The 15,138-nt window shown below is 56.0% G+C and overlaps 1 protein-coding gene across 1 annotated transcript in view; it reads left to right on the plus strand.

Annotated features, from left to right (window-relative positions):
• The window catches only part of SPTBN2 (spectrin, beta, non-erythrocytic 2), a 36,479-nt gene that overhangs the window by 19,084 nt on the left and 2,257 nt on the right, over positions 1-15,138 (plus strand). The window contains exons 15-34 of the mRNA XM_011942404.1: positions 512-649; positions 951-1,707; positions 2,637-2,839; positions 3,157-3,247; positions 3,469-3,615; positions 5,841-6,104; positions 8,023-8,247; positions 8,513-8,602; positions 8,929-9,189; positions 9,289-9,419; positions 9,614-9,818; positions 10,700-11,074; positions 12,066-12,310; positions 12,406-12,544; positions 13,117-13,201; positions 13,444-13,640; positions 13,983-14,125; positions 14,216-14,288; positions 14,374-14,424; positions 14,647-14,867. Coding sequence (XP_011797794.1) covers positions 512-649; positions 951-1,707; positions 2,637-2,839; positions 3,157-3,247; positions 3,469-3,615; positions 5,841-6,104; positions 8,023-8,247; positions 8,513-8,602; positions 8,929-9,189; positions 9,289-9,419; positions 9,614-9,818; positions 10,700-11,074; positions 12,066-12,310; positions 12,406-12,544; positions 13,117-13,201; positions 13,444-13,640; positions 13,983-14,125; positions 14,216-14,288; positions 14,374-14,424; positions 14,647-14,867 — 4,041 coding nt within the window. The remainder of the gene's footprint in view (positions 1-511; positions 650-950; positions 1,708-2,636; positions 2,840-3,156; positions 3,248-3,468; positions 3,616-5,840; positions 6,105-8,022; positions 8,248-8,512; positions 8,603-8,928; positions 9,190-9,288; positions 9,420-9,613; positions 9,819-10,699; positions 11,075-12,065; positions 12,311-12,405; positions 12,545-13,116; positions 13,202-13,443; positions 13,641-13,982; positions 14,126-14,215; positions 14,289-14,373; positions 14,425-14,646; positions 14,868-15,138) is intronic.

Raw genomic sequence — 15,138 nt, forward strand, 5'->3', positions numbered from 1 at the left:
ACCACTACACTCCAGCCTGGGTGACAGAGCGAGACTCCGTCTCAAAAACAAAAACAAAACATAAAATGTCCCTGGAAGAAGTTATCCTTCACATTTTCATCACCCAGACAAATATTTTTGGTTATTACTTCATTTTCTAACACATATGAGTGGGATGAGACCCAGATAGGCAGCTAAGGGGGAAGTCCCAGAAGGCTCAGAAGATCCGATAAAGAGTTGCCCCATGCCAGGGTCTAGTTTGACTTGTATGTATGTTCCTGACCTTTACCTTTCACCATCTTTTGAGCAGTTCTAGCGATAATAGTTATTCTGCTTGTTTTGGGGGAGTTGGGGGTTCCTCCCTTGACCCACAGATACTATGAACCTCACAGGCTGAGAGGCACAGAGACTCCTGCAGATAAGCCTCCTGGTGAAGGAGACACCCTCCTGGGTGTCTAAGAGAGGTGGACTTAGGTAGACTGGGCACGGTGCTGCCTCCCACAGTTCACGCCTGACTCTTCCACCCTCTCAGGTTCGAGACCCTGGAGCCTGAAATGAACACCCTTGCAGCACAAATCACCACGGTGAATGTCATTGCTGAGAAGTTACTGAAGGCCAGCCCCCCAAGCAAGGACCGCATTGTCAACACCCAGGAGCAGCTCAACCACAGGTGGGCTTGGGAGGGCAGGACTGGGAAACTGACAGAGAAATGAAGCAATGGGGATGGCTGTGGGAGGCAAGTTTTGTAGAGCCTGGAAGAGTGGCCACCAAGGAGGAAGCAAACCAGTCTGGAATATGTTGGGAAAGGAAAAAGGATCAAAGAGACGAGAGAGGGAGTCAAGGTAGTCTGAAGCAGCTGCTGGCCAGAAAGGGAGGAGTCAAGGGGAGATACCAAGGGAGAGAGAAGCAGGGAAGAAGCTTCCAAATAGGCCTGGCCAGGGCAAGAAGCTGAACCTTCCCCCTGCTCTCAGGTGGCAGCAGTTTCGGTCCCTGGCAGATGGTAAGAAGGCAGCTCTGACCTCAGCCCTGAGCATCCAGAACTACCACTTAGAGTGTACGGAGACCCAGGCCTGGATGAGAGAGAAGACCAAGGTCATCGAGTCCACCCAGGGCCTAGGCAACGATCTGGCTGGGGTGCTGGCCCTGCAGCGCAAGCTGGCCGGCACGGAGCGGGACCTGGAGGCCATTGCTGCCCGGGTCGGTGAACTGACTCGAGAGGCAAATGCCCTGGCTGCCGGCCATCCTGCTCAGGCAGCGGCCATCAACGCCCGGCTCAGAGAAGTGCAGACCGGCTGGGAGGACCTCAGGGCCACCATGCGGCGTCGAGAAGAGTCGCTGGGGGAGGCGCGGCGGCTGCAGGACTTCCTGCGCAGCTTGGATGACTTCCAGGCCTGGCTAGGCCGTACTCAGACTGCTGTGGCCTCTGAAGAAGGGCCAGCCACCCTGCCTGAAGCAGAGGCCCTCCTGGCCCAACACGCAGCCCTTCGGGGAGAGGTGGAGCGGGCCCAGGGCGAGTACAGCCGGCTGCGAGCCCTGGGCGAGGAGGTGACCCGGGACCAGGCTGACCCCCAGTGCCTCTTCCTACGACAGCGACTGGAGGCCCTGGGAACTGGCTGGGAGGAGCTGGGCCGAATGTGGGAGAGCCGGCAAGGTCGCCTGGCCCAGGCCCACGGCTTCCAGGGATTCCTGCGGGATGCTCGTCAGGCTGAGGGTGTACTCAGCAGCCAGGTGAAAGTCCGGGCAAAGTCCCAACCAGGAGGAAGAGCAAAGTAGGAACCCGGGGAAATGTGAAGGAGCAGGATGGGCAGGAAGGAGATGTTAGCAAAACGGGGCCGTGCAGTGGTTCAGGCCTGAAATCCCAGCACTTTGGGAGGCCAAAGTGGGAGGATCACTTGAGGCTGAGAATATCCAGACGAACCTGGGCAACATGGCAAGACCTTGTCTTTACAAAAAAAAAAAAATTTAAGAAAATAGAAGAATTTTTTATAAAGAAAAATGGGAGCCAGACAGGATGGCTCACACCTGTAATCCCAGTACTTTGGGAGGCCGAGGCAGGAGGATAACTTGAGTTCAGGAGTTTGAGACCAGCCTGGGCAACATAGTGAGACCCCCATCTCTACAAAAAGAAAAAAAAATTAGCTGGGCATGGTTATGCATGCCTGTAGTCCCAGCTACTGGGGAGGCTGAGGCTGGAGGATCACTTGAGCCAGGAGTTTGAGGCTGCAGTGAGCTATGATCATACCACTGCACTCCAACCTGGGCCATAGAATGAGACCCTGTCTCAAAAAAGAAAAGAAAAGGAAAAAAGAAAGAAAAATGGGAATGAAAAAGATGTGAATATAATTTACTAAAACTGACTTTAGAAGAAGTAGAAAACCCAGTTTGTCATGTAACTGTTAAAGAAATGGAATCAGGAGCTAGAAGTGAGATAGGACAGGATTTGGGCTGGGGAATGGAAAGTCCTTCCCACCCAGCTTCCCTGTGACTTTCTGAGACTCCCACGCTGGCTGGCAGCCTCCCTGTCTTCAAAGCTCTCCTGACTACCCTCCCTGTCTGTGGGTTGGCCCCTACCTCTCAGATTTGCCCCTGGGTGGGTCCCTCCTAAGGGGGTGAATTGTGCTGGGGAAAACGAGCTGAATGTCACTGCTCCCACACAGGAATATGTTCTGTCTCACACGGAGATGCCAGGGACACTCCAGGCTGCTGATGCTGCCATTAAAAAATTGGAGGACTTCATGAGCACCATGGACGCCAATGGGGAACGGATCCACGGGCTCCTGGAGGCTGGGCGCCAGCTGGTGTCTGAAGGCAACATCCATGCTGACAAGATTCGGGAAAAGGCAGACTCCATCGAGAGGAGGTCTGATGAGGCAGTCCATGAATTAGGGGTCCTGGGGGGAATCTGGGAAACAGGGTGGCCCCAAAGATGAATGTGGCACAGGAAACGCACAGATGGGGTAGGAGCTGACGGAGAAGTAGAGGGGAAGAACCAAGTGGTTGGAGAGGGCTGGGAGGTTCTACCCCCAACCGGGGCCAAAAGGAAGTCAGGATTCCAGGTAACCTCGTGCTCCTGGAAGGCGTTATTCCCCTAGAAGAAATGGAGGCCCCTAGGTTAGCCAAAGGGTCACAACCCTTTCACAGCAAATTCCAGGGTTTCACAAGAGGGTGTCATTCCAGGCACAGGAAGAATCAAGACGCAGCACAGCAGTTTCTGGGCCGTCTTCGGGACAACCGGGAGCAGCAGCATTTCCTGCAAGATTGTCACGAGGTGAGGCTCCCTGGGGCTCCGGGATATTCTCTAGCCATCCCTTTCCCACCTTGAGCCTAGAATAAGTCCAGCACAAGGTCACCAGAGACTGTGAGCCCCTTCATGGCTTCTTCCCAAGGTGCCCACTTCTCCTGGCTCACTGTGGCCCTGCTTTTATGCCCCCCTCTTCCCTCCCTGGGAAATGCCCCCTCTCCTTTGTCCCTGTTTTACGTTTGGTCCAGCTGAAGCTCTGGATTGATGAGAAGATGCTAACAGCCCAGGACGTGTCCTACGACGAGGCCCGCAACCTGCATACCAAGTGGCAGAAGCACCAGGCGTTCATGGCTGAGCTGGCTGCCAACAAAGACTGGCTGGACAAGGTGGACAAGGTGAGTGGTGCTGTGGGGGCTGCCTCTGGGCAGAGTCCCCCACCGTGGAGGGGAGGGCCTGGCTCCAGGACGTGGTTTTCGTCATGGTTAGAGATTGTGGGGCTTCTGGTGCCACAGCTCCGCGGTGGAAAGTTATGGCCTGGGAAACAAACGTCTTTGTTGGAGACAGAGAGTGGGACAGTGAGTCCAGAACTTTGATAAAGTACAAATTAGTAGGTAGCCAAACTGCAGCTTGGATTTAACACCATAACTGTTCCTGAGTTCAAAGCAGGATGGCGCTCTTCATTGGGCTCTGCAAACCTTGTCTGGAGAGGGCTTGACCTGGATGGTCAATATTTGAGGCTTTGCAGTCCAAACAGTTTCTGCTACAACTGCTCATCTCTCGTTGTAGTGCAAAAGCAGCTGCAGAGAATAGGTGAATGAATGAACATGGCTGTTTCCCAATAAAACTTTATTTGTAAAAACAAGCAGTGGGCCAGATTACCTCATGGGCTGTATGTAGTCTGCCACTCCTTATTTTCGAGTCTTGCTGTCCCTGGTTCTTGGTCTTCCACCCAGCTCTTCCTCAAGAGCCAAGGACATATAAAGTTTTATATCTGCTCTGCAAGTATCCCTGCAGAACATGGTATGCGCTCAACAGTCTGTGAGGCACTGCAAGGTCTATGAAAAGACACTTTCCTTCCCCCAAGGGCATGACAGTTGGGACAAAAGGAGACCAGTGTGCTTTCAATTGTTTCCATTCATTCAGCAAATATTTACTTGGTACTACTATATCCAAAGCATTGTATTAGACACTGCGTGGGGTCCGAAAGGGATCCCCTGGTAGGCTCCACTCTGGAGGAATAACGCTGTAGTCAGGATATGAGGCATATACGCAGGTAGCTAAATAGAATCCAGAGAAGAATCTGATGAGTGCTGTGAGAGTGGCCCTGCTGAAGCCTGGGGAATAAGGAGAGAGGAGATATGAAAATTCTAGAAGCAGCAACATCCAGGGCAGTCCATGGCGGATGAGTAGAATTTGGACAAGTGGAGATATTGAGGAAAAGATGTTTCCAGGTAGAGAAAACCGAACAGAAAACCGGTGGTAGGCAGTGCCTGTTTGGGAGCAAGGGGGTGAGCGAGTCTGGCAGCAGCAGAGAATGTGTGCAGGGCCCCAGGGGAGAAGAGGTGGGAGAGAAGCCCCGGAAAACCCTGACCACCACATGCGTGTGCTTCCAAGTGTGGATTGTGCTCAAAGCTGTGAAGCTACCCAAGCAGTGCTAGCCTTTGATGCTCTTCATCCTGACAGCCACAGCCACCTGCAAAATGGCCTGAAGGCAGTATCTGGGTTTGTGTTCCCCTAGAAGCAGACCCAGAAACAATGATTCTAGGGAGGCAACCCCGGGAAGCATCAGTAGGGGAATGGAGTGATGAGAAGGGACAGAAGTCATGCCAGTTACCCCCATGGGCAGCGGGAGCCCAACCCTCATGGGCTCTCTGTGGGCCCCAGGGGAGAAGAGGTGGGAGAGAAGCCCCGGAAAACCCTGACCACCACATGCGTGTGCTTCCAAGTGTGGATTGTGCTCAAAGCTGTGAAGCTACCCAAGCAGTGCTAGCCTTTGATGCTCTTCATCCTGACATGGGCACTCTGTGGGGGTGTAGATGGAACACAGAACACAGCACCCGCACAGCCACAGCACTTGGATGCTGCTATTTATCCGCCAGCTCCCTGTCTGTCACTGGTTGAGGGCTGCTTCTGCGCTCATTAACTCCATGGCTCTTCCAATTTGCCTTCCACACAGTTCAAGGGAGCACACTTCCCTCACCACCCCAGATGCAAAAATCCTCAAGCAGAAAAGCTGGCAGTGGGGAAACCAGGTGGGACTCACTTGCTATCAATGAAGTGAAGAGTAATGAGTTGAGAAATACAAAACGATGGCAAATAAGTCAATGTGCAGTGTGGTGCCAGAAACCACAGGCACCAAGGAACCCAAACTAAAGAGAGACTGCAAGCGCTTCCTCGTTGAAATGCTCTTTGAGCTGGTCTTGAAGGAGGAGTGGGGTTCATCAGCGGTGAGGGAACAGCAGTTTAGAAGGGATCTTAAACCTCTGCGAAGAGTGTGTCGATGAGAACACACAAGGACTTGGAATTATTGCCCACACTTCAGGTCTCTACTGCCCGTGCTCTCAGCCTCTAAAGTTCAAGCTAATTTGGGCACTTTGACGTTCTCTGTCCTGCCTTCCAGGAGGGGCGGGAGCTGACTCTTGAGAAGCCAGAGCTGAAAGCCCTGGTGTCGGAGAAGCTGGGGGACCTGCACAGGCGCTGGGACGAGCTGGAGACCACCACCCAAGCCAAGGCCCGCAGCCTCTTTGATGCCAACCGAGCTGAGCTGTTTGCCCAGAGCTGCTGTGCCCTGGAGAGCTGGCTGGAGAGCCTGCAGGCCCAGCTGCACTCGGATGACTACGGCAAGGACCTCACCAGCGTCAACATCCTGCTCAAGAAGCAGCAGGTATGCTGTGGGCCTTTGATGGGGATGGTGAATAGCAGAAGAAAGGAAGGGGTCTAAAGCTTTCAAGGTTTGGGAGGCCAGCTAAGGCCTGGCAGATAACACCTTCAGTAGCATTTCCCAGAGTCATTTCTCTGGGCAGCCACGATCAGAATCTCTAGGGATATGTCACAGTCAGGATTAGAGTTAGGAGACAGACCCACTAATAATTTGAAGATGAGAACTTCAGTAAAAAGAAATATTAATTAGGCCAGGCACGGTGGCTCACGCCTGTAATCCCAGCACTTTGGGAGGCCGAGGCAGGTGGGTCACTTGAGGTCAGGAGTTCAAGACCAGCCTGGCCAACATGATGAAACCCCATCTTTACTAAAAATACAAAAATTAGCCGGGCGTGGTGGCACATGCCTGTAATCCCAGCTATTTGGGAGGCTGAGGCAGGAGAATGGCTTGAACCCAGGAGGCAGAGGTTGCAGTGAGCCATGATCATGCCATTGCACTCCAGCCTGGACAACACAGCGAGACTCCACCTCAAAAAAAAGAAGTGTGAATTAGGAAAAGGTAGTAAAGAGAACTCTACGGCAGGGGTCAGAAAACTTTTTCAGTAAAGCGCCAGATAGTAAATATTTGGGGCTTTGTGGGTCATAAAGTCTATGTCACAGCCCTTCACCTTTGCCCTTGTAAGGTAAAAGCAGCTGTGGATTATATGTAAAATAAGGGGTATGTCCAGGTGTGGTGGCTCACACTTGTAATCCCAACACTTTGGGAGGCCGAAGTGGGTGGATCACTTGAGTCCAGGACTTTGAGACCAGCCTGGGCAACATGGCAAAACCCCATCTCTACAAAAAAATACAAAAAATAGCTGGGCGTGGTGGTGGTGTGTGCCTGTAGTCCCAGCTACTCTGGAGGCTGAGGTGAGAAGATTGCTTGAGCCTGAGAAGTCGAGGCTGCAGTGGGCTGTGACCGTGCCACTGCACTCCAGCCTGAGTGGCAGAGCGAGACTTGTCTCAAAAAAATTTTTAAAAAGGGGTGGGTGCAGCTGTGGTCCAATAAAAACTTTATAAGGCTAGGCAGTGGGCTGGACTTGCTGGTCCCTGCTCTAAAGAATGAAGAATGGGAAGTGTAGGGAGCAGCTGACGCCTCTGGGGTCGAGGAGTACCCCAGGAAGGAGCAACATGGCTGCGTCTCAGACCTCCTTGGAGAGGGCAGAGGCCCACTGCATGGCCTGGAAATTTGCTGGGGTATCACAGGCCAGAGCAGGTCTGAAGCCAGCAAGCCAAGGCTGACCAGCAGGAAGTGGCCACTGGAGTGCAGCAAAACTTGCCAGAGAGTTAAGAGCCACCAAATCTCTTGCGCACTGTGGACAGTTTTGCTGTAGGAGGAAGATAAGATTAACACCCTGGAACCGTGGAAGGCCCCTCATCTGCTAGGCATTGTGGTGTCCCTCCAGCGCCCTCTGCTGACAAGGCCTAGATTGTGTCCGCTGGCAAATGAGGAATGTTTCCAGGGACCAGTTCCAGTGTCTCAAAACAGGGCCACGATGGATCGGGGATGGAGAGACAATGAGTTGATAACGGGCACAGTTATCACACTACCCTGGAGTTTTGAATCTCAGTCTTAGACGTGGGGGTGTGGGTGCAGGTTTGTTATAAGGTTATATTGTGTGATGCTGAAGTTCGGGGCAGAATTGAACCCATCACCCATGTAGTAAGCATAGTACCCAATAGAGATTCTTTCAACCCCTGCCCTTGGACTCTTGCGTGTATCAAGTTCGAGATCCACTGATCCAGCCCATGCGGGGATGCTCTCCCTGGGTGAGCTGCAGTGATAAGCGCCACAGTGGGCTGGATAGAGACTGGTGTCTCTGCTGGGCGTGAAGGCGGAAATGCAGAGCTAACATGTCCTTCCTCCTGGCGGTTTGCAGATGCTGGAATGGGAGATGGCTGTGAGAGAGAAGGAGGTGGAGGCAATCCAGGCCCAGGCCAAAGCGCTGGCCCAGGAGGACCAGGGTGCAGGGGAGGTGGAGAGGACCTCGAGGGCTGTGGAACAGAAGTTCAGGGCCTTGTGCCAGCCCATGCGGGAACGCTGCCGGCGCCTGCAGGCTTCTCGCGAGCAGCACCAGTTCCACCGGGACGTGGAGGATGAGATTGTGAGTCACTGGGGCCAAGGACGGCAAGCTGCCCGCAGCCAGTGGCTTTCCAGCCTCCCTCCTCGATGCCAGCAGGGCTCTGTTCCCTCTTCTCGTTGGCATTGACCATCTCCCCTCTAGGGAGACTTGGGGATGCCCCCCAGAACCAGAGATGACCGTTCCCTACACACACGGAGGTAGCCCCAGGTGTCCCCACTCCCACTAATCAGTCCCTGCTGCTTGCCTTGGCCTCTGGGCCTCCACTGACCTCCTCTTCCTCTTCCAGTTGTGGGTGACAGAGCGGCTGCCCATGGCCAGCTCCATGGAGCATGGCAAGGACCTACCCAGTGTCCAGCTTCTCATGAAGAAAAACCAGGTGAGGCAGAGGCTGAAGGCAAAAGAGAAGTTCCCAGGAGCCTCCCCAGACTTGGACGTGTGTTTTTCTTAAGACCAGGCCCCCCTTGATGCTGAGTGTAACCCTGGACTTCAGTGGCTGTCTTTCCTCACTTCGGGAGGGTGGGTCCTCTCAGTGGGACATAGTGGGGGCTGGGGGGCTGAGGGGTGTTACCATCGCACCCCCGGGCTAGGAGAGGGAGCAGAGGACCCAGGAAGGAGAGAGGCACAGGGGTGAAGGGCGGTCTCCGGGAGCATGTGGGGCTGCGGCAGGCCTTTCCGCATTTTCTCTTCTGTGGCCGTGGGCAGACTCTGCAGAAGGAGATTCAGGGCCATGAGCCCCGGATCGCGGACCTGAGGGAGCGGCAGCGTGCTCTAGGTGCAGCAGCAGCAGGCCCGGAGCTGGCCCAGCTGCAGGAAATGTGGAAACGCCTGGGCCACGAGCTGGAACTTCGAGGGAAGCGACTCGAGGAGGCCCTGCGAGCCCAGCAGTTCTACCGTGATGCCGCCGAGGCGGAGGCCTGGATGGGCGAGCAGGAATTACACATGATGGGCCAGGAGAAAGCCAAGGTGAGGGCCAGGACAGAGCCTGGTGTTATGTGGCCAGTTCCGCCCTCCCCCGACCCACTGCTTGATGCCACTGTCCCCTCCCGCCGTCCCTTCCCCCAGGATGAGCTGAGTGCCCAGGCAGAGGTGAAGAAGCACCAGGTGCTGGAGCAAGCCCTGGCCGACTACGCGCAGACCATCCACCAGCTGGCGGCCAGCAGCCAGGACATGATTGACCATGAGCACCCAGAGAGGTGGGTGCAGCGGCAGCCCGGCCCAGCCTAGGGGAGGAGCTGGCTGCAGGAACAGGAAGGTGCAGGGGATGTGGAGCCTTCAGTGCTGTGTGCATGGAGCCTCCTAGAAAGCTGGAGCACAGGGTGGGCGAGCTGTTGGGAGACTCAGAGGGACAGAGCTCCACCTCACAATGCCTCTCCCGTTCTTTCTGCAGCACGCGGATATCCATCCGCCAAGCCCAGGTGGACAAGCTGTATGCTGGCCTGAAGGAGCTGGCGGGAGAGCGGCGGGAGCGCCTGCAGGAGCACCTCCGGCTGTGCCAGCTCCGCCGCGAGCTGGATGACCTAGAGCAGTGGATCCAGGAGCGCGAGGTCGTGGCGGCCTCCCACGAGCTGGGCCAGGACTACGAGCATGTGACTGTGAGTGTAGGGAGAGCACCCAGCTCAGATCAGCCATGGGAAGAGTGGAGGACCCACAGGGAGACGAGGACCTGGTTGCAGGCAGAGCACTGGGGGGCCAGGAGACAAGACCAGGCTGAGCAGGCACTGCCCTCCTGATTTTGAGGTATATGATTTGAAGAGGCTGGGCATGGTGGCTCACATATGTAATCCTAGCACCTTGGGAGGCTGAGGTGGGAGGATTGCTGAATTCCAGGAGTTTGAGACCAGCCTGGGCAACATAGTGAGACCCCCATCTCTACAAAAAAAATGTTTTTTAGCTAGGCACGGCAGTGCATGACTGTAGGCCCAGCTACTCGGGAGGCTGAGGTGGGAGGATCTCTTGAGCCTAGGAGGTCGACACTGCAGTGATTGCGCCAGTGCACTCCAGAGCAAGACCCCATTTCTAAATACACACACACACACACACACACACACATAAATTTGAAGAATTGTGCAGAAAGGGGACATGAAGCTGAGCTGAGACAAGGGCAAATAGGAAATTATCACTCACACTTTTCAACAGAATTCAACAAAACAGGGTATGATTCCCTCCACGGTTTGGGGGCTTGGAGCCTCTGTCGTACAGAAATATGGGCCATAGTTAGGGGGTTCTTGTCTGAGGCCTGAGGGTCCCAAGCACCTCAAAACGCTTTTGCCGGGGGTGGAGGGCGCCTGTCAAATACAGGGTCAGTGGGAAGCAGCCACGCCTGCTCCTTAACCACCGGGAGGAAACCTGTCCCGGCCCCGTGGCCAGCAGGGAGAGGTAGGTTCTGAGTTTGGAGTGGAGGACTCGCTTCATCAGGCAGGGACCACATCCCCCAACATCACGGCATGGTCTGTCCATCTGCTTCCTCTACCAGATGCTCCGAGACAAATTCCGAGAGTTCTCCCGGGACACGAGCACCATCGGTCAGGAGCGCGTAGATAGCGCCAATGCACTGGCCAATGGGCTCATTGCTGGAGGCCATGCTGCACGGGCCACCGTGGCCGAGTGGAAGGACAGTCTCAATGAAGCCTGGGCTGACCTCCTTGAGCTGCTGGACACGCGGGGTCAGGTGCTGGCCGCGGCGTACGAGCTGCAGCGCTTCCTGCACGGGGCACGCCAAGCCCTGGCGCGGGTGCAGCACAAGCAGCAGCAGCTTCCAGACGGGACTGGCCGTGACCTCAACGCTGCCGAGGCCCTACAGCGCCGACACTGTGCCTACGAGCACGACATCCAGGCCCTCAGCGCCCAGGTCTGACCCAAGCATGCGGAGGTGGGGGAGGCTTAGAGGAGGCCAAGGGGGAAATGCCAGGGAGAGTTCCCAGGAGCTAGGGCAGGGCTCAGAAATGCTGGGAGGATGGCACCCTTTGGAGGGCCATTTCGAGATGAGGAAATTGCTCCAAGGAAACATGTCTGTTTGACCGGGCATGGTGGCTCTTGCCTGTAATCCCAGCACTTTGGGAGGCTGAGGAGGGCAGATCACCTGAGATTGGGAGTTTGAGACCAGCCTGATCAACATAGAGAAACCCCGTCTCCACTAAAAATACAAAATTAGCTGGGCCTGGTGGCGCATGCCTGTAATCCCAGCCACTCAGGAGGCTGAGGCAGGAGAATCACTTGAACCTGGGAGGCAGAGCTTGTACACACCACTGTACTCCAGCCTGGGCAACAAGAGCGAAACTTGTCTCAAAAAGAAAGAAACCATCTCCGGCAGGGGACATCTAGCCAGTGCATTCACACTTTTAATGACAAGTCCCCTTGAGAGCCCATAATGTCTTCAGGGGTTCCCAGTGGCCAGGAGACTCTTCATGCTCTGCTAAATCTGCCTGTTGGTGCTTCCCAGGCTTGAGCTCTAGGCCCACACTCAGTAAGCATGGATCTTTCCCTCAACCACTAAAACCCATCAGCCCCTGCCTGAATCCCCTCTTCAGGCTAAGTGTCTCGTTCTAGCAATCTCCAAGGTCCATCACATCCTAGACAGGCCTCTGAAAGTTCAACTGGCCAATGGCCCTTTTCCAGATCCACCCCAAGTTAAGCCCAGGTTCCCAGATGAGACCCAATAGGGCAGAGGGTGGCCAAGCACCTGCCTTCATCTTTCCCAGCACCCTCACTCCCTGGCTCCACCCCCTGCTTCTTTGGCTGTGAGACAGGCAGCAGCAGGTGAGAGCGGCAGCCAGAACTGAGGCAGGCTGCGGCTCCTTGGAGTCCCCCGCTCTGCCTGACTCTGACCCGGGGCCCCGCAGGTCCAGCAGGTGCAGGATGATGGCCACCGGCTCCAGAAGGCATATGCTGGAGACAAGGCTGAGGAGATCGGCCGCCACATGCAGGCCGTGGCTGAGGCCTGGGCTCAGCTTCAGGGAAGCTCTGCCGCCCGCCGGCAGCTGCTGCTGGACACCACGGACAAGTTCCGCTTCTTCAAGGCTGTCCGGGAACTGATGCTCTGGATGGATGAGGTCAACCTGCAGATGGATGCCCAGGAGCGTCCCCGGTGAGAACCCCAGGGCCCGGGGTCTCCATGCCTTGTGTGGCTGGGCTGTGATGGGGCTGTGGGCAGCAGATGATGCTGTTTCTGCCTCCCCCCAGGGATGTGTCCTCTGCGGATCTAGTCATCAAGAACCAGCAAGGCATCAAGGCAGAGATAGAGGCCCGGGCGGACCGCTTCTCCTCCTGCATCGACATGGGGAAGGAGCTGCTGGCCAGGAGCCACTATGCGGCCGAGGAGGTGGGTGAGGCCCGGGTGGCCGGGCCATTCTCACTGTGCAGTGCTGAACGCTGACTTCTTGGCGGCTTTCTGCTTCCTCTCGTTCTTTCTTTGCAAGAAAGGGGTTTCTTGCATTCTGGAAATGTGAGAACCGTCTGCCTCTTGACATCAGAAATCACTGGTCCTGGACTAGGCATGGTGGCTCATGCCCGTAATCCCAGCACTTTGGGAGGCCCAGGCGGGCAGATCACCTGAGGTCACGAGTTCGAGACCAGCCTGGCCTCCAAGGGTTGTGTGGCTAAGCTGTGATGAAACATGGTGAAAACCCATTTCTACTAAAAACACAAAAATTAGCTGGACATGGTGGCAGGTGCCTGTAATCCCAGCTACTCGGAGGCTGAGGCAGGAGAATTGCTTGAACCTGGGAGGCGGTGAAGTTGCAGTGAGCTGAGATTGCGCCATTGCCTGGACGATAAGAGCAAAACTCGGTCTCAAAAAAAAGAAGAAAGAAATTATCTGTCACCCTGGGTGACTCCCCAGGGGCCCTGGAAAGACCTCACATCTTGGTGCTAACTCATATCTCTGCCCCCCAGATCTCAGAGAAGCTGTCTCAGCTGCAGGCACGGCGCCAGGAGACGGCTGAGAAGTGGCAGGAGAAGATGGACTGGCTTCAGCTGGGTGAGCTGCTGAGGGGGCCCCAGGTGCTGTGGGGAGTGGGGGGCATTCTGCACCCTGTGGTTTCCAGAGTAGGTGAGACCAGGAACCCTGGGTATGAAACTCACAATGTCCAACCTTGGCGCTGCCTGGCACAGCTCTGGGGCAGTGGCTTTGTGTCCCTGTTCTTGAGGTTGCCATGGCCACTGTGCCCTGCCAGTGGCCACCCTGACCCACCATCTTCCTGTGACCCCCGATCCCACCAGTTTTGGAGGTGCTCGTGTTTGGAAGAGATGCAGGGATGGCAGAAGCCTGGCTGTGCAGCCAGGAGCCACTGGTGCGCAGCGCTGAGCTGGGTTGCACGGTTGACGAAGTTGAGAGCCTCATCAAGCGGCACGAGGCCTTCCAGAAGTCAGCAGTGGCCTGGGAGGAGCGATTCTGTGCACTGGAGAAGCTTACTGCGGTGAGGGACACAGGACCCCAGATGCCCACCCCCAACCTGCTCCCCCGACCCATGCTTGCTTCTGCTTGGAGCAGACATGTCTTCTCTCTTGTCACTGTACCAGTGGCTCCCAGATGTGAGCTGAGAGTGCCGTTGTCACCACACCTTTAGGAGGTGTCAGTTCCCCTGGGTGAGGCTGAGATACCTTCTCCCATTTTGTCTCTTGTCCCCACCGTCTTCTCAAATTCTGTTCTTCTTTTATCATATTTCATCAAATCAGAGTTGAGACATTTCAGCTCTCCCTATTTCCCTGGCCCTCTTACACGCGACCTTCTACATGCTGAATGCAGCACTTTTTGACAGCTAGAGGAGCGGGAGAAGGAGCGAAAGAGAAAGAGGGAGGAGGAGGAGCGAAGGAAACAGCCGCCTGCTCCTGAACCCACAGCCAGTGTGCCTCCAGGGGACCTGGTGGGTGGCCAGACAGCTCCTGACACCACCTGGGACAGGTGAGAGCCAGGACGCCTGGGGTAGGAGGAGGAGGCTGAGCCCAGGCCACCCAAGGACTAATGATTCTGTGTTGCCTTTGGTCATCCCAGAACCCAGCTACGGCCACCATCCACACAAGCCCCCAGTGTTAATGGAGTCTGCACAGATGGAGAGCCCTCACAGGTGACCCCACTGTCCCCCTGTTCCCCCATCGGAGTCGTAGCCCCTCCACCCCCGCACATCCTTTTACAGATTCTTATTCTTGCAGCCCCTGCTGGGACAACAGAGACTTGAGGACAGCAGCTCCCCCGAAGGGCCGGTGAGTTCCCCTGCAAGTGTGGGTGTTGATAACTGGGAGGCAAAGGGTCCAGAAGAGGTGGTGAGCGGGGGTGGCGGAGTACTGGGGATGGGATGGGAGAGGGCAGAGGCTCACGGGCAGCTTGGGGGCAGGAAGACCAACTCCTGGACATGGAGCTTCCTGGTACCCAGGTTAGGGATCTCCCGTCTCATCCTTTGACACTGACACTGCTTTCCCCCCCAGGGACCTGGCCCAGGGGACGAAGCCAATGGGCCCCGGGGAGACAGGCAGACCCGGACTCGGGGCCCGGCCCCACCTGCGATGCCCCAGAGCAGGTCCACCGAGTCAGCCCATGCTGCCACCCTGCCTCCTCGAGGCCCAGAGCCATCTGCCCAGGAGCAGATGGAGGGGGTACTGTGTCGCAAGCAGGAGATGGAGGCCTTCGGGAAGAAGGCTGCCAACAGGTACGGCCTGGCCTCTCCAGAGCCTGCCCTCGGAGGGGACTTCCCCAGAGCCTCTGTCCAGATAGAGGAAGGGATGCCCTTCAAAGTACATCTTCTGGGCAAAGAGTAGGACTTGGGACCAGAGCAGGGCCTCAGGGGAGGACCAGAGGGTGTGAAGACCATGGCCTAAAGATGGGAGCAGGGCCGGGCACGGTGGCTCAAGCCTGTAATCCCAGCACTTTGGGAGGCCGAGACGGGCGGATCACGAGGTCAGGAGATCGAGACCATCCTG

The sequence above is a fragment of the Colobus angolensis genome, unplaced genomic scaffold (genome assembly GCF_000951035.1).
Source record: "Colobus angolensis palliatus isolate OR3802 unplaced genomic scaffold, Cang.pa_1.0 Scaffold21, whole genome shotgun sequence".
Classification (NCBI taxonomy): Eukaryota; Metazoa; Chordata; class Mammalia; order Primates; family Cercopithecidae; genus Colobus; species Colobus angolensis.